This window comes from Saccostrea echinata, unplaced genomic scaffold (assembly GCF_033153115.1).
Source record: "Saccostrea echinata isolate AGI-Se365-2 ecotype Australia unplaced genomic scaffold, CSIRO_AGI_Sech_v1 ptg000012l, whole genome shotgun sequence".
Taxonomy (NCBI): Eukaryota; Metazoa; Mollusca; class Bivalvia; order Ostreida; family Ostreidae; genus Saccostrea; species Saccostrea echinata.
In genome coordinates, this window is record NW_026889761.1 from 22,099,156 (window position 1) to 22,121,875 (window position 22,720).

The following is a 22,720-nucleotide window of genomic DNA, read 5'->3' on the forward strand; positions in this document are numbered from 1 at the left end:
TTATTGTCGATAAGTTGACTTGAGATAAACTCGAAGAAAAAAGTTCGCAGATATTTTTTAATATATTCAAGAATTCAAGTATACAAGAGAACCAGGAATCTCTACTGTTGCTTAGCGCTTTTGAATTGGTAAAAACACTGTATAGAAGAGAATTGTCATCAGAATTTTCTAATCTAAGCCAGTAACATTGATTTTATTATATCAATACAATATGGAGATTTTCTAAGTCTTGGGATTACCGCAAAGTTTGCACTTTTCTTATGAACACCGGTACCGATACTATTATATAAATTTACAAAACTTCAAATGCAACTTGTCAGGTTCTGAAAAATTATAAACATTACCAACTTAGATACCATTTCTGAATCGTAATGAATGAGGATTAAACATGCCCCATATTTCGCTGCCATATAACAAAGTTGGCTAAATTATATAGTCAAAAATATGTAGACAAGTTTTAAACAGAAGGATAGAATGATAAAATATCTTTAAATAAATTGAAATAAAATTTCGAACCTTTTTTGTACAAAGCATCTTTTGCTTGCGAAAAAAATACCCGATGCTGTGAAATAAGCACCAAGATATTTATAATTGGTAACATTTTCAAGCATACTATTATTCATTAAATAGAGGGTATTCAATGTTTTTACTTGAATATGGAATTTATTTCACGAGTGGGACAGGCCTTTTTGATTGCACGAGTGCAAAGCAGGAGTGAAAGAATAAAAAAAAAAATCCTGTTTCACTAATGAAACTTGTTTCGGTAATTTGATAATTTTTTATAACCCATAGTATAATAATAAAGTTATCATTATACTATGATAATAAAGTTATTATTATACCATGGTTTAAAAAAATATTACCGAAACAAGTGCCTGTGTGATTGATTGTATGTTGTTTTACATCCCGTTTGAGAATGGTATTGAAAACATATATATATGAATTTTACAACATATCTGGAGAAACTTTGGCAGTTTTAGTCTCTATCAGGATGATTTATTTACTTTATCTTAGAACAGGCTAGGGAGTACTGTTTACAACACCCCTCGTAAAGGGAAGTAAAATCGAGATTTTGCCACACTTCTGATATTCTTTTACACTGTGACAGAATACTGTATGACTTTTATTAAAAAATAAATTACAGCATTTTACTGTTGAAAATTAAATTAAAAATTATTCTTCAACAATTGTCCAGATTTATTAAAAACTAATACTTTGGTTTTATCAACATTTACACAAACACCATTTTTGACAAAAATCTTCTTATGTATTTAGCTTCTGCTGAAAGCCATTGTCTGAGGTTGATAACAGAAAAACATCAGAGCATATAGCAAACAGTGTATTTCTAAATTATAAAGTATAGCAGACAGAACTATGAGAGGCTGTTTTGTTATTTACTGCCATTAAGTGTTATCACTTATTCAATTAGTGATATCATCTTTTCGAATTGGTGATATCACCTGTTCAGCTTTTGAATTGGTGATATCACCTATTCGAATAGGCGATATCACTAAATGGCAATAAATATGAAAACGGTGTCTCATACAGAATATTAAGTGCAGACAACATACTTGGTAGATCATTGATAAATATTTTGGACAAATCTGGGCTCAAATTATCCCTTGTCTTACACCCAGTTGAGTATAGAAAGGTTTTATTAAATAATTTCCTACTTGAATGTGTGACCTGCTTTTTGAATACATAGTTTTTAATTAACTTGTAAAAATTACTCCCAACCTTGTAGAAGTTTTAATTTTACACCATCATGTAAGACAGTGTCAATGCTTTACGGAAATAGACGAAATATGTAAATAGCTTTCCTCCTTGATAATAATATTTCTCATTAAGAGATTTCAGAATAAACATGTGATCGAATGTTCTACATGCTTTAGTAATCCGAGATTCCGCTGACTCTAACCCCTGCTTTTATTTTGTGACATGTGCAGGGTAGATGTCACATACATAAAAGCAGGGCCGGGGTTAGAGTCAGAGGAATCTTGGATTCATGCTTTATAGATGCAACAAAAGTACATAGTGGAATATTCAGTGTTTCAGAATTATCATCAGGATTTATAATCTCTAGATAATACACATCAATGGGCCTTCTGTTTTTCAAAGGCACTCAATGTGAATACCAGCAGACAAAGTAAAAGGGAGGTAATTCATGCATACATCTTTACAAGTTAGGAGGAATTGTCTTTTGATAAACGATTAATATTTAATTATAAAAAAAATTATAAAAAGAACTTTTTATGCAACATTTTAATTAAAAAATTCTCAAAAATTTCTGGGAATAGCTAAACATTATAATTGTACTGAGAAAGAAATTGATATATGTAAGGAACTTTCCTTTAAAATCACATGCTATCATCAATCATTGACATAGGTAACGTATTATTTTATTGAATGGAAATTTCAAGGGATTGCTTTTTCCCTGGACTAATTATAGAATCCTTTTAAAAGTTGTAATTTTGCCTTTAGATACTCATGTAATGTATGATGAAATATCAGTTTTTACAATCAGTTATACAAGAATTATATAAAATATGCATGTATGAATATCAGAGAAATTAAATTTGAATAAAGTCGTAGAGTTGAGAATTTTTAATTATTTTTAGCCATAAATCAGTTAACCCACTACATGGCAGCTGAAATAAAAAAGAAATAAATGACGAAGGTTCTGTTGATAAATCATAGAGTCATTTTGCAGATAGTCGGCGTAACATAACTACGTATCTCATGCACTGCATATTTCAACGTGTCTCGTTAAAATTCTCAAGAATGTTGCTTTTAAAATTGACATTCTTAAGAAACATTAATTTTTTTTTTAAAGAGAATAACCTGGGAAGAAATAAAAAGAAAACACAAGTATAGAGGATGAGCCATAATTTTCATATACCTAATGATCAATGTCAAAGGATGTGAGAGAAACAAACGCTAGATTCCTTTTTCTAACCTATAAGGATTTTTTTTTATACAGATTAAAATATCATCACCTTCAACTTTCTGGTCATCACTGAAGTCCAATGTCCTCTTTAGATTTAATTAATACAGCTTGCAGCAGAACATACCACGTTGTGTACGATACAGAGACGAATACAAACATCACTGATTAAGTGCAAGGAGGTCAAATGTCTAGTCAAGTGTTTATCATGGTAACATCCTCTGGCGAGGTTTCATGCACACTCTGAAGGAGTACTGTCTAGGTGAATTCTGAATAGATCATTACATTTTTTTTTTGTTTTCTTTGGGCAATTTTATGTTAGAGAAACCTAAAGGATACATATTCATCCACGTATATATATGAAAGTGAGGTCTCTCACTCATAGTGATGGATGGATATCTCCTAATCCTGGATTTCCAACAGCGACCCACGTTAGATGGAATATATAGAACATTTTCGAGATAAAAAACGAACCGATAACACCTAAAGTTAATATTGAATTTTATTCAACCAAATACATTGCATATACATGAAGTTACTTCTTATTTGACACACGAGAATGGACGAGATTCTATCACGAGATTGCATTATTACAAGAAATCTTGCTCTATCAGTAAAACGAAAACTTTGGGAAGGTTGAAGAAATAGCACTGTTCGTTATAACTACTAGCCTCGTTTTCACTTAAATGTCTGACACGACTCCACGGCGCGAGCTGTACTCGACCTCGTCATTTGCGTCATTATGACGTCTTACAGAAGACGGTGAACCCGTAATTTTGACCCCTCTGACTTCTTCATACGACAATGGAGGAATACCGTTCACTTCATAAACTGGAGGAGGCACTCCGATAGTGTAGATTCCCTCAAACAACTTTGGTTTTTCGGGTTCTTTTTCAACATAAATTTTCTTCTTGATTCTTCGTCGGCAACATACACAGAGAATGGCCAGTAGAAGAAGGAAGATGGCAGCAACGCCGATGGCTGTACCAATAAGGATAGGAAGATAATACTCATGTGTAATGTCGTCATGAGTGTGCTGTATATGAGGATGAGCATGCCCATGTCGATCTACGTTGTTCTCGATCATCTTAGTGAGTTCCACCATGACACTTTCGTCTTTCTTCGCCTCATTGATGGCTTGTTTTATCTCAGGTTTGATTTCCTTCTTTATTTCAGTTGCAATGTCTTGTTTGTCTTCTATTACAGGATCGGGCTTGATTTGATCTGAGAATAAAAGAAACATCCAACGTTACAGTGCCCAAAAGTGTATCATACTTAAGATGAACCATCTGCAAGATTTGTTAGACCAAAGCTATCTCTGTAGCAATGAGCTTTTCTTTAACTGACCTGAAGGTCCAAGGAATTGGATTCCGTCTGTTGAGGGTTCTGTGGCTGGTTCCACCTGAACTGTGTTCTCTTGGAGTGGGGTGTCCAGTGGAGTGTCCAATGGAAGGTGTTCGTGATCATGTGGATGATCGTGTGAATGATCGTGTGGATGATCATGTGGATGACTGTGGACTACGTCACCGTGCATATGTATGTTGTCCTGTGGAAGCTGTGTCGGTGGTGGAGTGATATCGTCTCCAGCTGTCATACGGTGCTCAATACCTCTAACTACAGATACAAACGTAAACATGTAATTAAAAGCTCAGATTGAACGCAAATATACCTAAAATTTCACATTCTGTATTCCGTTTCCTCAAGTCGAATTTAAAGACTACCACAATGAAATTAAATATTCTAACTGCATCTTCATATATTAATTTCAAATTCCATCTCTAAGAAAAATATTAATTTCAAATTCTATATCTTAGAAAAACTGTTTCTTTGATGTCTGTTCCTTTTTAGAATGAATATGTAAAACCTACTATTGTCGATACGACAGATCCTGTCAATTTCAGAGAGTGTGTTGACCATTGTGGTTCGGATTAACATGTGTTCCTGGAGGGTGGAACATGGGTGAACAGAACGTTTTATACAATCAGCAATAGCAATCTTCTCCCTTGAAAACAAGAACGAGTTAAAAGTTTAAACATTTAAAACCTATATTTTCTCAGTCTAGTATGATCGTAGTTGAGAGTTTTTAGTATTTCGATCGGTATATCGGGCCCTTTGTCAATATTAAGTGAGCTAAATAGCGTTGACCATTTAAATTTACGGACTTTGTTGAGCAGGTGTTTGCTGAGAGCACATGTACTTACTGACAGACGCCCCTGTAGTTATAGTCTCCATTAAGAATGCCATGATCTGGAGGCATTTCAACACCCGACTCCTTGAAACAAGATTGAACAACGTCAAGGTAGGCAGCGAAACAGGGAGGAGGTGCGGGAAAACCTATAGGAAAGAGAGACAGTGGGTGTTTTACATAAACACTGTGTGAAATGAAAAATGTGATTGAAAAAAATTATGAATAACTTACAGATGGAATATAAGCAAGAATCTTTAAACAATTTAGAAGAAAAAAAGAATGATATTGCTAACTTCAAAAATAACTTCGAATGAAGACTTTGGTAGGAATTACAATGCAAGTGTGTGTTTTTTTTTTAAATACTAGTACTTACCAATGTTGGGTCCTGGTTGTACCTGAACTGGTGGCATCTGCACTGGAACCCTTGGGAGGAACACCCTGTCTTGACCCATACGCTGGAGAAGCTGAGACATGGGATGGGGTGGGATCCGTGGAAATTGTGAGTGATGTTGCGACATGTGTCTGTTCATTGGAACATTTCCTGGCATCATCTGGAAGCGTCGATCTGGTGCGCGAGGAATTTGAGGCATTTGTCGCTGTTCCATTGGTGGACGTTGAGGGATTTGTGGGAAAGGGTTGGGCATGTTGAGATGGACACGTGTGGACTGTCTGACAGGGGAGAATTGTGGGGTTGACTGTCGTGGAACCTGTACAAAGGTCTTTTTCTGTGAGATAATGAGTTGTGGTTTTTGTTGTTGTGGCTTTGGAATTCTGGGTACCTGTTGGGCAGTCTGTTGTCGGATGGGTACTTGTGATATCTTGGTCTGTTGGGATGGAGACATACCTTTTCGGGCAGGGATGAAAGACTTGCTCACTGTTATAAATTTTCTTACGGTAGGGAAAAGTTTTCCCACTGGAGATTGAGGAACTGGGGGGACGGTAGATATAGATTGTTCGCGTTCCTTCATCTTTCTTTCAATCATTTCAATCAACCTTAATCTCTGCTCCATCATCCTTTGGATTCTGCGCATTGCCATATTGTTTGGTGTCCACCTGTCTGCAGGAGGCTGTGTCCGCATCATTGGACCATATCTATGGTTGTCGTAAGATGCTGGGTATTTAGGTAGAGAGTTAAGGTTCTTTGGTTTATCTTCTTTAACAGGTGCGCTCAACCTTGGCATCTTTGACTCTCGGCCTCTGTCGTCTACTTCTGAAAAAGAGAGACGGAAGAAGTTAAAAAAAAATTATTTTGTATATGTATTAGCTATTGCAAGTATTATCATATATCATCTAAGTAATTTTGCTAGGTATAGAATTATCTTCTCCGAATTTAACAAGATTTCACGATACCACATTGCTTGCCGTAAGCACTAGGTAAAAAATGTGTTTAATAATCTCTGAATCGCATAAACAAATGTTCTTGATTTAGGTAAAAAGGAGAGGCTTTGAGGGCCATGTCAAATCTTGGAAACAGTCTGTCTTCGAGATGTAAAGAAATATCTTTTTAAAATGGTATATTCTAATATGAAATTAACTTAATTCCTCCCCTAACATTGTCTGCTTCTAGGGATCACGAGTTTCATGATTTTGGAAGAGATAAAACTATTCGGCATAATTATGTGTCCTAGAATAAAGCAGAAATTCAAAGACATAATGCATTTGCAATATATAAATGTATATGATAAACTGTTAAGATTGAACCCTAGACCCAAATTATTGAATATCTTAATCTTTATAGAAAAGTTGCAAATGTACAAACGTTTACACCAGACTGACAACACATGACAACAGAAAAAGCCAGTTATTATATGATTGAACAATTCCTAGCTCTCTGATTAGCTAATATCCAACGATGTAAAAAAAAAAAAAACAACCTATGTTCACCTGCAGGTGACCTTCCAGGTGAACATAAGGGATTTTTTTCTTCATTGGACTAAAAAATATAGATCGGGAAATTCCAAATTGATACAAATAGTTCTGTAAAGTTATTTCACTTGCACCCGACTTCCACTCAGGTGAAAAATACATGTAACATTCAGGCACATAGAATCGGTGATGAGGGTTGGAGGATGGGGGGAGGCAGGGGGCCTGTCCCATCCCCACACTTTTTTCTGAACGTAAATTTCATTGAAAGGCTGGTTGACCCCTCCACATTAAGGACCCCAATACCCCCCTATCGTCCACTTTTGGGGGGAGGAATGGGCTATATAGTCAAAGAATTTTTCAGGCCTGTTTTCATTTTTTTTCTTATAATCCACCCCTTTTTTTCAAAATCGATCCTGCATGTCTGACATTTACTTATTCTACATGGCACCTAAAACAGATGACAAAAATTCAAAATAAATACAATTGGTTATGTTTGTTTTAACCCCGTTTCTCTCATTATGTTTGGCTGGGACTTGAGCAATGTAAACAATAAGATGGCATGAATTGCTTAATGAGTTTGTATCACTTAGTCATTGATTTACAAAATAATCATAAAACAATTATTGCTGTTTTTTGTCAGTCAATACGATGATTTAGCCACCTGGGGACTACAATATTCACCGAGCCCTTCGTTAAATATTTGTAAAATCCCCGACAATCTAATTTTTAGGATATATTGTATGATATCAGTACATGTATGCCCTAAAAATTAGGTTGTCGGGGGTTTAACGAAGCATAACAATTTCTACTAAATTAAAACTAAAAGAAGAATTATTTTGAATCAAAAAAAAAATCGCGGTAAAAAGTCGCAGCAAGAAACTAGAAAACTGTTACATGCTTTGAAATACCATGCAATATAAAGGCACTTTGTAACCTTTACCAAAACATCTTCTTTTCCTTGTGATCATTTGAAATTGGCGACTGCAGATTAATGGCCTGTCAAATGTGGTCATGGCTTCTTACGTATTGCATTGTGACTGCTTCTGCTATGTGACAGGTTTTGGTTTTGGATATTTGTAAAGCTTCACTGAATACAAAATGATCAGATAAACACATTTCAGTGAACCCCCAACTGAATGGAAGAAATATCTTTATATCTTTTTATTCATTACTCTCCTTTAAGGACAAACGCAAAGTAGTTTGAACTTTATTGTCTTCTTCCCTGGAGTTGAAGAGTTCCATTACTTAAAGGAATTGTGTGCTACATTTCTATGTCTATATATGCTGTTGTACACTTCTTCTAAAACAAGTTTGGATAAACAAAACATCTAGAATATATGTTTAGTAATTTTTGTGTATTTTTCTTCAATACAAGAATTTTCATCAATTGATATCTTTTCAAACCCCCTGGTAATGCAAGCTGATTTTTTGTCGACGAAAATCTGATGGCACTAAAATCTTAGATTAAGAATATCTTGAAAAATTATCATTAGGTAAGGTACGTTGGGTATGTCCTTAAAACCGGATTGTCAACTGAAAATTTTTCACGAAAGGTTCTGGCACAGTACGGATCTTTTATATTTAAGACGTTTTCACTTGGTTCGTGTTCACCCCTAAGCATATTGAAACATATTTGCTAATAGATGGATGTAAACATTGCAGGCTTTTGTTGCAATGTAGGAAATGCCTAGTGATGAATTGCATTCGTACGACCAAAAATGTTGATGGAATAACTTAAGGGCATCAGGATTTGGTCAGCAACGTAATGAAGTCTAACATCAACTTTCAGATTAAATAAATGTTTATTTTAATTTAGATGAAGTTTACATTCATCAATGGTCTTAAAATGATCTCAAAATAAGTCTAAAAAAGGTTAAATAATTATAGCCTGACGTTTATATATTACTGTCGTGTCACTTGAATGTTAGACCAAACTAAGAAAATAAGAATGGATATAACATGTTTATATTTTAGGAGACCACATCGTTCATCATTACTAAAACGGTAACTGTGTCATTATGTTTTTCAGTATTTTAACCATTTATTAATTATACCAAATAAGTAGGAAAGAGGTCATGTTTCTCTTTCTGTCATTTTGTCCGCAAAACATCTCACAAGTAGTGAGTAGATATCAGAAATATTAAACAGTTAAAATAGCGAGTAGATTTCAATAATATTAAAGGTAGTGAGTAGATTTCAGTAATATTAAAGGTAGTGAGTAGATATCAGAAATATTAAACAGTTAAAATAGCGAGTAGATTTCAATAATATTAAAGGTAGTGAGTAGATTTCAGTAATATTACAGGTAAAGTAGAGGCGTGTGAGCAAGAAGATGCAGCCAATTGGTTTCCTGACATAAAAGCTAGAACCTCCCTTTTTTAACAAGTACATGTAACAACTGCTGGAGATTTCAGAAAGATACAAATATGGTTTCAAATAATATTAGTGAAAATGCGTGTTTATTTGGGGCATAAGATTAACACGGGGTCTCTGTCAAAGAAACAAATGTAAGATTTTTTTGGTTGCTTCTGTAAATATTGTATATATCAATAGGGTACACAACAATATTGCCAAGAAACGGTAACTCTAAAATGTACACTTAGATATCCATACTGAAGTTAAAGGAGAATGCGTTATCCGAGTATCTCGTGGTCCATTTTCTGAAAGTTTGATTGCAGTCGATTGTAACTCAGATGAAATAATCCAGCCTACCAAATACGTGTTTAAAAATAATGATTTTATTGAATAGTTAAGGATCTAATTCTAGTCTAATTATTTTACTTAAGTTTGAATATTCATTTCGAGTTCTTTTGAATATTCATGAGATAAAATTGATATACATGTATACTCACTCATTGTACAGCGTCCCTGCTGGTCAGAGTACCACCCCGGACAACAAATGGACATCCGGAGGTACTTGGTGCTGGGAATAGTGGTGTAGCCCCTACATACCATACCTAGTGAACTGTAAGATATAAATAAATCAACAATTAACATATTAAGTCATTAACAGTAAAATATGCATGAGATTGGCATGTGACAAACACAATGAGATATATTAACATCTGCGCAGAACACCTAGTAATTAAGATTTTGTCTTACACTTTAACCTTAAGATATTGGGTGCTGTATACATGTGTCACGTGACCAGTTTATAGGTGTGGGTCTATAAGATAAAACCTTTTTTTTTTAAATCGATATGAAGAAAAATGCTTTACTTAAATAATAAAAATAAAAACTTGATTAACGACATTGTGTCAACATAAAGAACATTATTTGATGAGTGAACCATTCATATTAAATTTTAGAAAAAAAGGTTGAAATAATTCACAGAACTAAATTTCATTTTTCTTGATGTTACAGTGCTTCAAATTTTGAAGACGTCAAAGGGAGAATTGCAAGACTTTGATATACAAATCAATGTCTTTAAGGTAAAATGCTTATATATGCTGCCAAGTATGGAAAGTATGAAATATTCTATTTGTGGATAAAATAGTAAAGATACACTAAACATCTGTGCACGACATGAATTTTATCTCCTTCATATTCATCTAAGCCGATTTGATATTAATTGGAAATGTGACTCTAGGAAGTATTAATAACCTACGATAATACCTGTCACAGATCAATGACTTACTGAGGTAAACCTCCAAGAAAAAAGTGACTAATCCTTCAGAAGAGCTTTACCCCTTACAGACATTAGGAGATATTAGTCATTGGTTTACAGACCATTTCAAGGCTATTGCAATGATATATGAAGACCCCATACGAGCATATAGAGGCAATTAATGCCATAATTTGTTGTAAACAGCATAATTGCATAAAACAGTTGTGATAAAAACATATATCTACCGATGCCATTCAACAGAGAATAACAATTACCGCATGCACTTGTACCTATTTTTTCCCCAGTTTTTTACCCCCAGAAAATAATAGCCCTATTTTTACCTTTGATGGGCTGAGACAGGGGTAACTCCTCTGATGGGTCGAAAGCATGGATAAATGACCATCTCTTTCTCCAGAAAGGTCCTCCTGACGATTACCATACATTTCTGTTCCTCTGTCCCCGGCCGAGGGGCAGACTGGGCGGTGTTTGTGGGGGCTTGGTGACTATAACAAAGAACACATGAGCAATGAAAGAAAACAGCATGTGAAAGAAAAGAAGCTCATTACAAAAAGGAATAGAAAAAGATTAATATCTGTTGCAACACAGCACAAATGACTGCCGATGATATTTAGACCTTGACAAGAAAGAACATAGACTACTAATGTCTATTGTCATAGACGAAGCAGGACATATATCTGTATTTTTAATCTGCAAACAAAACACTTCCAACAGAATTATTGAGATTGGAACCTACTGTCATCTGTCCCGCTTTCTGTTTTAAATATTTCCATTAAATATTTGACAATTTGAGCGACATTCTGATCAGTTCAGTTTAACATGTGTAGTCATCAAATAAATTCTACGAACAAATGGCAGATCGATGACATATCACCTCTACACATACAACTGAATACACAGGGAAATGACAGACAGCTAAAGTGATTTATGATCATTTTGAGTTTTTGAGAACCATTTATGGAAGGAGAAAGTTGGTCTTAAGTATGCATTAGAAAAAGAGAAATTTAATATGTTTAAAACACACATAAATAAAATATAAATTTCATAATGCACTTCATGAACAAAATATTCTTAGTTAAATTAGTACTGCATGTAAAAAATGTTTGAAAAAAAATAAATGAAAGATGAAAGAGTTGGCATTCTATGATAACAATACTTGTTTCATGTATTGCCACTCTTTACACTATTGTGCATGAGTCCATGTTGATGAGAAGAAAGGTAAAATGAAATTAAGGGGAAGAATGGAAGGCTAGAGTATCAATATGACGAAAAACGTGAATTTGAACACGGTGTAAGAGTTATCTTTCTTTTATAAATCCACAGATTAAAAGAGGGTACTGTTGATATCGGACTACATCATAAAGTAACATAAAAAATGATATACACTAACATGTACAATGTTCATCAAAAATTGCCTAAAGACTTGCATGTATTATACAATTGTATAAAACTTAATTCTTGTAAAATCAATAAAGTTTTTTTTATGAAGGATTTGTTCCTAAAACAATGTGATAAATATAAAATAAGATTCAAAAATTTTCCTAGTTTTGTATAAAAGAAAAGCAAATAACATATTACACACTATAGACTGATGTTAAATAAGATCTCATTGTTCTACTAAGTGACAGTTTATGTACAGAGACAGCGTAATACAGTTATAAAGCTAGCGGAGAAATTCATTAGACAGACGTGTTAGGCCCCCGAAGGTAAGGATTCTAACGGCTGTACTTTGTTTTTATTGTTGACACCAGTGATAATGTTGTCAACGTATCATGTTAAAACACACTCTTCCGCTTTCTTTTATATTGTTTTATTTGATTTTGATTATTTATTTCATTCTTAATCATTGAAATTGAAATCTTTTAAAATCTTTTAAAATCTTGAAATAAAATCTCTTGAGTTCTAAGCTGTTTTAACACATTTCTAATAATGATGATATTTTAGTTAAAATACTGTTACATACTATAACTGAATTGTCTACAGATTTTTTCATTTACCCGATCGTGACAAGGAACACACGGCGGGCGTGACCAGTCGACAGGAGATGTTACTCCTCCATGGCACCTATCTCTAATGATTTTACAGGTCTGTGTAATTTGTGCTGTGTTCTCAATTTGTTTTGTTCCAATTGATTTTATAGCTTGATAACTGTACATTACCTTCATATTTCATACAGGTCGATTTGAATAATATTCTGATAATTTGATTCAAAGTTAATTACTTTTTTTTTGTCTTTTTCCTTATTATCATACGTGAATTTAAAGACAATGGAGTAAATATTTTTTTTCCATTGTATTCATTATAACATCAAGAAAAAAAAATCTCTGGATCTCTTTTACAATGTAAATACATAAAATAATCTTCTTCTTTCATCATTTCATTTCATATGATCATCATTTGAATTTCTGAGAAAAATGATTGTCATTAAAATGGATATTACAGCAAACCAAAAAAATTACACAAAATTCTCATTCAGTACAATCCCTTCTGATCATATGACATCCTGTCAGAAACTGCTCATTTGAAAAAGAAAGGTTAGAATGCTGCTACACAAATTAATGCTATAAGCTCCCGTGAATTCTGATTTGCATAGTAATTACAGTAATTATTGGTGCATTAGCAGTTACTGGGGCAGTTTAAAGCTTCTCTGTTACAAAAAGGGTAGATCAGAAGAATTCTAAACAAACTTCAAAATTTTATGATGCTATCTTCATCTATATCATTATAACCGTGTAATTTGTACTGTATCTAATAAACAGAAGACTAATATGTAAGACAAGTTTTATGGTAATTCAGACTTGTAGAGGATATATACTTCGTCACGAATAAATATCTTTCAGTCAAGTCTTGTTTGCACAAATATATAAAAGTGCTTAGAAAGCTATATTTTTCATATTATGGACATACACTCCAGTTTTTTTATTGACAATCATGCAAAGTTCATTATAGCCGCAGACATGCTGTATGGAACCATTGCGAGGGTGGGCACATCAGTGGACATTTGACATCTTACTTTGCCATCGCTGTAATAGGGTTATAAATGAACATTATATGTACATAAGATTTGCACTAAGAGTGTGTGTTGTTATATTTGAAGAGAAAAGTTTATTGTTGAGCACTATATGCATTACATTGATGGCCACAGCAAAGAGCCCCCCTGGCAAAGAACATGACTCTAACAACACAGCATGTTTTGTAAGGTCTTACAGATCGTTAACAGCGTGCTTACATGTTAAATGTAAGGCCCTCGTTAACAGTTGTTTTAGTACAAACAAGTTCACTAACACAATGTATTCGGTCTTGTATTAACAGCAAACATGAACATAAGAAAATGTTGTTTTTTTTTAACTTAAATCTTTAAATGATTTTCACCAGTTATTGAGAGACACTGAAATATATAATAGAAACAAATAGTTATAATAGAAAGAAAACTTGAACGCAAAATGAATATGCAGAAGTAGTAAAATTACAACTTTTCAGAAAACATTTAGAAAATAGACAAAGACTTTGACCTTCTTTATCATATCCCTGAAGCAAGCTTCCCCTAACCCCAAAGCCATTTGTACCAGCGTGTAAACACAAGTCAATATTATTGATGTTTTTATTGTTTACATATTATGATCGTAGCGTGAACATTTCAAAGTGTTTCCGAAATCATAAATAACACAAAATGTAAGGCACTCAACACACCACCTTGTACTACTTCAACAAAATAATAAAACTACAGCATGTCGATAGATCAATATATGACACAAACATGAACTTTTGTTTACATCCTTTCCTAAAGGTAAAGGACTAATTAGTCAATCAGCACGAAAAGTAATATAGATGATAGTAATTGCTTCATGATGAATGATTTCAAGCTTGAATTTCAGAATAAAGCACATTCAATTTTCGTATCTGGCTTCTAACTATAAATCTAAAATGATTTAATGAATGTATTCAGCATTCATAGGTGATAAATGAATGATTTAGAAGGAAATCATGAAAAATAACCGATATTAGTAAATGTATGTCAATTTCATTTAAAAATGCACTTATCGGTGAACCAAAACATGATTTCAAAACTGTATTAACATAAAATACCACGCCCGAATAATCAAGGTTTATAATAAATTAAAAAATGGATAACTCTTTATAAGTAGTATATAATTTAAGAATACATTTATCAGCACATTTTACAACGGTACTTTAATTTTGATAGTTATAATTCAAGAGGAAAACAATAGTCTAAGGACATCTGCGCAAAGCACACGAACACACGTGATTAAATGTCTATTTTTGAAATGAAATAATTTATTTTAATCTTCAAAATTCAAAAGTTCCCAACTTACATATGGCCTTGATGAGCAGAAGAATCCAAAACTAAAATTCCAAAGAAAATTAGAACTTGGACAGACATAACAGCCCGTGCTAACTCCATCTTCAACGTCCCATGAGCTATGTATATTCCTTAAATATGAAGTTCTCTTCTCTTCACAGCGATCACTCCGAATATGATAAGTAAGTTCTACCTAAAGCGCCGTGGGCAATGGTTGATGGCAAACATTCATCAAACAAAGACAAGCCAAAACAGTGCGTTGTCAAAAAGAAAAGGGCAAGGGGAAAAGTGTAAGATAGAAAAACTTCAGTATGCACGTGCATGGCATGCAAAGTGGTTACGTCAAAGTGGAATTGTTTCCGACATGGAAGTTTTATACGTTTATTTTTGTACGAGTGGACATTGCTATTGATAACATGCATGTAATATGTTATTAATAACTATTTCATTATCAGTCAAATATACTACTTTCTTACCATAAAGAGGGCAGAGTTTATGCCCTAAGATACGTTTTTGTAAAACCTAACTCAATGACCAGTCAAACAAATCAGTATTAATTCGGTTTTTATTTTAGTATCAAATACTGGTATTTCATTCCTTCTATTTTTGAATAGTGCTGTCATTTTAATTTATTATTGAATACTTATTTCCATACTTTTCAAACTAAATTTTGTTATCGAATGTTGATGACTTCAAATAAAATTCCAGGATTGACAACGTCATTCACCTTGAGTCTAATCAATTCAACAGCAAATTATCATAAGTGATACATGTTTAATTATATAAAAAAAAGCCCGAATATCAACCTGAGCATAACGAGTACGTCTATGCTTTACTGAACAACAATAACTTTCGCAGATCTATGATAGGCAATTAGGGATCGATGTAAGAAATATTTCCCGTAGAAAATATAGTCCAAGACATACGTTCCAAACGCTATGAGGACGTCATCAATGACATTGAGTATTTTCAAGAATGTCAGTTCTGACAGTATGACATGATACAATTTACCACAAATATAAAGAGCTTAATTAACACTACTTACTGCTGAATAAAGAAAAAAGTTATAAAAATAAGAATTTTTTGTAGAAACATAAAATATCTTGTGATCATTCTTCAATCACAGATGTTAAACAAACAAACGAACAAACACGGATGTAATTTTATATATAAGTAAGGTTTTAAAGTAATTTATATTGATATTATTTCATTCTTCACTTCCGTCATGCAATCTCTCTTTCTCTCTCTCTTTCTTTCAGATGTGTTAATGTGTAAGACACGCTGAAGCTGATTTTATGTAAAAAGTTTAAGGGAACGTTAACCATTGTATCATGCCACGCAACATTGATTCTTATTTATTTTTTTTTAAATGTTGAAAACATGCCTAGAGATGGCATGTCTTTACACAAGTTTCGGATCATGGCTATGATCTGACGATGGATTTGAATAAACGACTTTCTAAGTGACTAATTGGCAATCAATCTCCAGGTAATACAACTAATACCGGTATTCCTTAAAAAGTAGTATGATACAAAGCCATGCAGTCCAAAATGTTTTAAAAGAATGAATTATGAAATATTTAGTAGGTACAAACAACTCATATATAATTTTTTTTAAATGTGTACAGTGTAAATTTTTGCCCTATAACAAAACCCAGTCTATATTATGCATTTTATGATTCGATTAGCACTTTACAGTGCCATGGAAGACAAACTTTTTTCCAAAAAAGTTGAATCAAACAAGTTAGTATGTTATCAAAAACTGTATATATGGAACGCCAAGGATACTTAAGGATACAATATTTACTATAAATGGTTGATTTTTGCACCATTATGTCTAAAATGTACATCATTGAGTCGATCCAATATAACAGAGTGAAAATTCTACTACATGTATATATACTGTCAAAAATAAAAAATTACTTAAATGCTTACATATAACGTTTAGACGTTTTCACATAAGATGTGATCAAAATATTAAATTATCGCGTCGAATATAAAATAATTCAGATGCTTCAAATTGCATATTGTGACCGAATTATTTGACAATGTCAAATCGCCTTATCATTGAATAGATTTGATACAATACGAAGTAAACATGCTAATATAGGATGTGAACCTATAATTCATTTGATCTAAACTGTATATCATTGAGTCGAAATAATGCATCAGTGAAAAAAACTTTAATATATTGTCAAAAATAAATACTACTTGGTCGTTTTCGTACAACATGTCGTCAAAATATTAAATTTTGTCGTTAATTAATACAATATTTAAACGTTTCTTATACGATCCTTTTAGATGTTGTATGGAACTCACCATATAATTTGATGTACCATACCTTAAGACAGCTATGGCGTTCCATATGTATGCACACTTCAATTTTTTAAGTAGAGAACTTGAACGTTTGTATTCTATTCCGCTTCCAACTCAAATTTTGCTTTATTTGCAAATTTCAAAATACTTAGAAAATCTTAATTCACAAAATTTTGCTAAAATTAATGGTCAAAACTATGATTTTCAACACTAAAAACCATCCCCAAGATATATTAAAGACCAGACGTTTTGAAATCATACAAAACAGCTTCAAGAAAAATGAATTCCACAAATTGTCATATCTTGTCATTGGTCATACACACACTTAGTTTGTTACAACCATTTTGATTGTACATACAATAAATCTGAGGTTGTATTAAAAAGATGATGGAGTTCCTCTTAGACAATATTTAACAGTCTTTGGAGACCAGGTCTTCAAACAATCTGTCGTAATACCTATTGGTAATAATTGTACCCTTTTACTAGAAGACTTTTATATTCTTATGAAGCAGAATTTATTCAAAATCTTAAACATGAAAAGAAAAGTCTCTTGCTGTGGACTTCAATTCCACATTTAGAAGAAGTTTTATCAATTACCAATTTTCCATCATACATTGATTCGATATACCCTAATGAATATTAAATAAAAGAAAACATAGAATCTGAAACTTCTTTTTCAAGTTTGAATGTTTTACTAGAGAAAGACATTGATGGCAAACTAAGAACTAAACGTGCTGACTATTTTATCATCAACTTTCCTTCTTTATGTATTTATGACATTATCACCTGATGTATGTCATTCAGTTGATTTAATACTTCAAAGTCTGTCCTTCGCACGAACAATTTCTAAATCGAGGCACGCCACGAGCATGCCAATAAGTTGATGATACAATGTTATCAACGATCTCAACCATCGCAAATTAATTACCTTGTTTTCAAATATAATCTGTCGTTAGGGAGAATGTTGACTGACGTCTTTCATACAAATTGTTAGGTCTTTATTTTCATACTGAATTGCATTCGAAATTTCCCGTTTACCCGATCTTGACAGCTTACGACGGGTGTTAACGGTTGACAGGGTTTTTTTTTTACTCCTCCACGGCACCTAATCCCACCTTTGATTTTTTTTTTTCAGGGAACCATGCTTGCTCTGCTCTTAATTTCTTGATAATTAATTGGAGTTTTAAGCATCATTACGGATATTTACATTTCATTGCAATGCATTGACTTACATGTACGGAAATGATTGACCTATTAACGAATAAAATTGTTAATTAATAACTACATAAAAGTATGAAACATTTCAATGATGTTAATTTACAGCAAAACAAAATCTGACTAAGTGGTATTGAATGTTTCAATCATATTCCAGAAAGGCTATGTACGTATTTCAAAATGTGTGAAAGAAACAATCTTGCAATTATATGTATGCATCAACCTTGTTAAAAATGTTTAAAAATCAAAAGCAACGTTATCATTTCCCCTAAAATGGATTCTTTTTGTCAATACGAAATCCAATGCTATTTTTAGCCAAAAAAAAAAAAAAAAAAAAAAATCGTTAAATGCCTAGATGTTCTTATTTACTAGTTCCCCAATGCATTTAATTCCATATATAGCAGATTTGACACCTTTTGCAGAAAGGAAGTCAAAAAAGAATGCCACAAAAGAAGAGGGAAGTAAGTACATTATATTCCTAAATCATGTTTGGAAAACATTCCTAGAACTATCGTAGAAAATAACAAATCTGACAGAGTGTTTTAGAAATGTACACCATTCTTTAAACTACATTCACAGCATGATTAATTGTTTTTGACAAATTATCAAAGCAGTTAATGTTATTATTTTATTTATTAAAATTAAAGATATATGTCCTCGGATAACATTTAAAAACGTAAATTCAGTGGCAAAATATAAAAATTTCAGTCAAAATTATAAATATCAATTTAAATTCTTCTGCCAAAGACCCATTCGCAAACCTTAATTAGAATAGTCACGCACATGAAACTTATAAAGATTAATGAACATCAGACGACCATTAACGATAAAAAGCAGAGGCAATATCATTATTTATCATTCACGCTTCATAAGAACCTTCTTTGATCGAAAACGATTCACGTCTTTATTAGAAATTGTACAAAAATCGTAAAATAGTTCCAGTACGAGGCCAGCCCGCCTTAAGCTGACGAGTGGTGTACACAAGTGACCGTTTCCTTATTACATATCAACTGTTTTCTTGTAGCTGTCAAAAAATATTCATGGTAAATAACCACGATCTTAATTAAACCTTCATTAATTGGGAATTTTTATTTTTGATGAATGTAAATTAATTAACTTGTATAATATTACTTGATTTCACAATTTGAAAATGCAAGGCCAACTCGGAAATTGTTAGTGTCATTATAATAAAAAAAATAAAATTGACAAAGCGATGAAAACTTGAGAATGTATTGTGAAATATTTAAACTTTTTAAAACAAAATTAACGTATGAAAAATTTAACGTATGTAACGGATGGCTACAAAAGTATTTTATAAGACTATAAAGTCAAACCTCATTCATTCGAATTCAGAATCATGCTTGTGTTCCCGGGCAGATTACTGATGCATACTTTAAATAATTGGTAGATATAAATGTTCCCCACATATTTCGTCCGGAACGTTACATATCCGGATTATTGGCGTCCAAATTATAAAAGCTTGACTGTATTCCAATAGTATTAAATTGTAATGACTCTTGTGTGTGCCATCATTAATTCCTAGTTTTCGAAAAGTTACACTTAAAGATGAGAAAGCTGCGAGAAGATTAATCCTTTGATGAACTTTTTTTTCAAAGCCTGACCAATGCACTGGACTTACGGTGGGTTTGACCGGTCGACAGAGGATGCATACCCCTCCTAGGCACCTGATCCCACCTCCGGATTTCCGGGCCACGGGTCCGTATTTTATGCCCTGTTCACAGATTTGTATTGTCTGTATGTTTTTTTTTTAAATGATCCACCACCATTCGTTATCTTCGTCTTTTTCATACCAATACCCTATTATATAATATACTTCAAAACATTATCCGTTTTGTTAGGGTCTCTAACTGTTTACATATTTACACGGAAACACACCCATGGCAAATCAACATATAGGAATGTAAAAAAAAAATTAGCAGAGTTTCTATTGTATCTATTGAAAACAGTATTGTATTCTTTTACATGTAGTGAACGCAGTCAAATGTGAACAAATCAAATAGGTATTGTGTACTACTAACAATACAATTATCTGACCTACACAGGAATAAGAATTCATATACTTATAAGGTTTATGATGCAGAAATTATAAATCAATATAATTCAATCATTGTTATTTGCTGTGCATCATTTATAATCAAGTTAAAACGAAAACCATTTTCATGATATACGGAGTAGTTAAGACTTACCTTCTTAAAAGTCCATATAATAGTGACAAACTGATAAAAAGTTCAAGGAGAGTTATCCTTAATATCCACATAAGACAAGGTTTCAGTTATTAGATAACAAAATATGTAGTTATGTATAAATATAAATCTCAAGTTTGTGTAAAAACAATCTTGAAAATGTATTTCTTTGAAAGTATTTTTGTAAAGAATTTTGGTTTTTGTTCAAACAAATTATCTTGATTTCTATTGATTGTCATAAACCTGCTTAAGTGACATTAACATATTTAAGAAGGGCAGCACAATAAAATGTTTTGTATACCGTGCATCAATTAATTTTCCTCAAAATTACATACATATAATAGACATTAAAACAATAGGTTTATACTAAACACTTACATCCTGAATTAAAAAAAAAACAAAACAAAACTAAACATGTTAATATTCATATGGAAATGAACAGGGATATCCCTCTTCAACCTTTCTGAGCATCAAAAAATGTGAAACTGATGTCATATTTTTCTTCCAGGTATCAATAAAAAAATTTCATAAATGCTAAACAAAAAAAGATTGATGAGGTTTTTCAAACTTCCTTTCAGTGGCAGTTCTCCGGTGTTGAGTAATATTATTACTTAAATCAAATGCTACACTTCATGATCAGGAAACCAAACTCATTATTAATGCATTTTGGTCTATGTATAGGAGACACGATATTAATCACACATCTAAAACAAAGTAGCATTTCATTCCGTGACTACTTTATAAATGAACATATGGTGAACATATGGGATAAGTTTTCAAAAATGGCTTGAAATGGAATATTTCCAGAATTGTCGAAATCATTACATTTGACTGTCAAGGATTAAAATTAAGAAATTTCGTCTCAAGCACAATGTATAGGAAAGATATAAACTTGGAATAAGAGTCAATGTTCTCGTTACAAATAATAATTCTTGAAACATATCTGTTCACAACACATGTACTAGTATTTGATTGCGATAAAAGACAGTGAGGAGTCCCCATAATTTAGAAAAGAAACAAAGAATAAAGCAAGTTTCTACAAAAAATGAGCATTATAGTAGCAAGAATACTAGTACCTGGAGGCAATCCACGTGTTTTAATGTTTAATTTTTATGTAACCTGTGTATCCTTAACTTTATGTAACATGTCTAACCTTGGTAGATTGTCTCTATCAGTAACAGTAAATTCTCTTTTTATACTTACTCTTGTTTTTCATTTTTATAATCTTTATCGTCAAAGTCTAGTTTGAAATCGCCCACTGTTCCTTTCTCTTTTACATTATTGTCATTTGAATCCAATCTGAAATCGGACTTTGGTCTTTTCTTCTCCTCTTTGCCGTCCTTCAAATTTAGTTTGAAATCTTCTGTTGCCTCCGTCTTCTTTGTTGCTCTGTCATTGATCTTGACTTCGAATCTAGTCACAGTGCCTCCATTTATTTCTTCTGTGCTCTTCAGCTTCAGTTCAAAATTTGACATTAAGCCCCCTTTAATTTCCCTTCCAGTAGATACCCCCAGGTTATTCCGTCTGGTGTCAGATATCCACCCCTCTGCATTGTAAAAGCACAGAAAAACAACCAACAAACATCCTCCGTTCATCTTCTGTCCATAAACCTACTACGTTTAACACCTTAATTTTAATTAAAAGTGAATTTTCAGACCCGGACGTTGAATAAATTTAAGAAGCGTTATTACTTTACGAGGCCAAACCTGTCATCAATCACATGTCAAAAAGAAGAAACTTACTATCACAAACTATTACTTACCTTTAATTGTGAAATTAACATCTGACCTGCACCACTAGAGAGATAAAAGCCACAGGAAATCTGAGAACTTGTGTTGTAACATCGTCCAAAACATGGCTATGGGTTCTATACAACAAACAGGTTAACAAGGTCTTTGGTTTTGTAATGAAAATCGCAAAAGCTGATATCTTCAAGGACAATTAAATTCTTGTATTTTACATCCAACTATGTGTTTAAGTCGCCGATTTGTTCATAAATATTTTATCGACATGGTAGCTTAATTAAAGTTGATGAAGCTATT

General features: G+C 32.7%; 1 protein-coding gene across 2 annotated transcripts; it reads right to left on the reverse strand.

Moving 5' to 3' along the window:
- Positions 1-3,428: 3,428 nt before the first annotated feature.
- On the reverse strand, positions 3,429-22,300 carry LOC133185541 (uncharacterized). Of its 2 annotated transcripts, none has more exons than XM_061320838.1 (8): positions 21,882-22,300; positions 10,947-11,108; positions 9,851-9,963; positions 5,506-6,342; positions 5,146-5,278; positions 4,813-4,946; positions 4,292-4,558; positions 3,429-4,168 (listed from the first exon to the last, which is right to left on the reverse strand). In XM_061320838.1, the coding sequence occupies exons 1-8, from the start codon at positions 22,271-22,273 to the stop codon at positions 3,627-3,629; spliced, it is 2,580 nt and encodes an 859-aa protein (XP_061176822.1). In that variant the 5' UTR covers positions 22,274-22,300; the 3' UTR covers positions 3,429-3,626. The 2 variants fall into 2 exon arrangements, with proteins under 2 accessions (XP_061176822.1, XP_061176823.1); XM_061320839.1 differs by lacking the exon at positions 21,882-22,300 and adding an exon at positions 14,958-15,154.
- Positions 22,301-22,720: the final 420 nt, after the last annotated feature.

Excerpts from the sequence above, each read along its gene's own strand:
- LOC133185541 (XM_061320838.1), bottom strand. The coding sequence starts at position 22,273 with ATGAACGGAGGATGTTTGTTGGTTGTTTTTCTGTGCTTTTACAATGCA. Across the intron at positions 5,279-5,505 it reads ACAACCAGGACCCAACATTG|GTTTTCCCGCACCTCCTCCC; the intron begins GTAAGTACTAGT and ends TCTTTCCTATAG. Across the intron at positions 4,169-4,291 it reads CCAATTCCTTGGACCTTCAG|ATCAAATCAAGCCCGATCCT; the intron begins GTCAGTTAAAGA and ends TTTTATTCTCAG.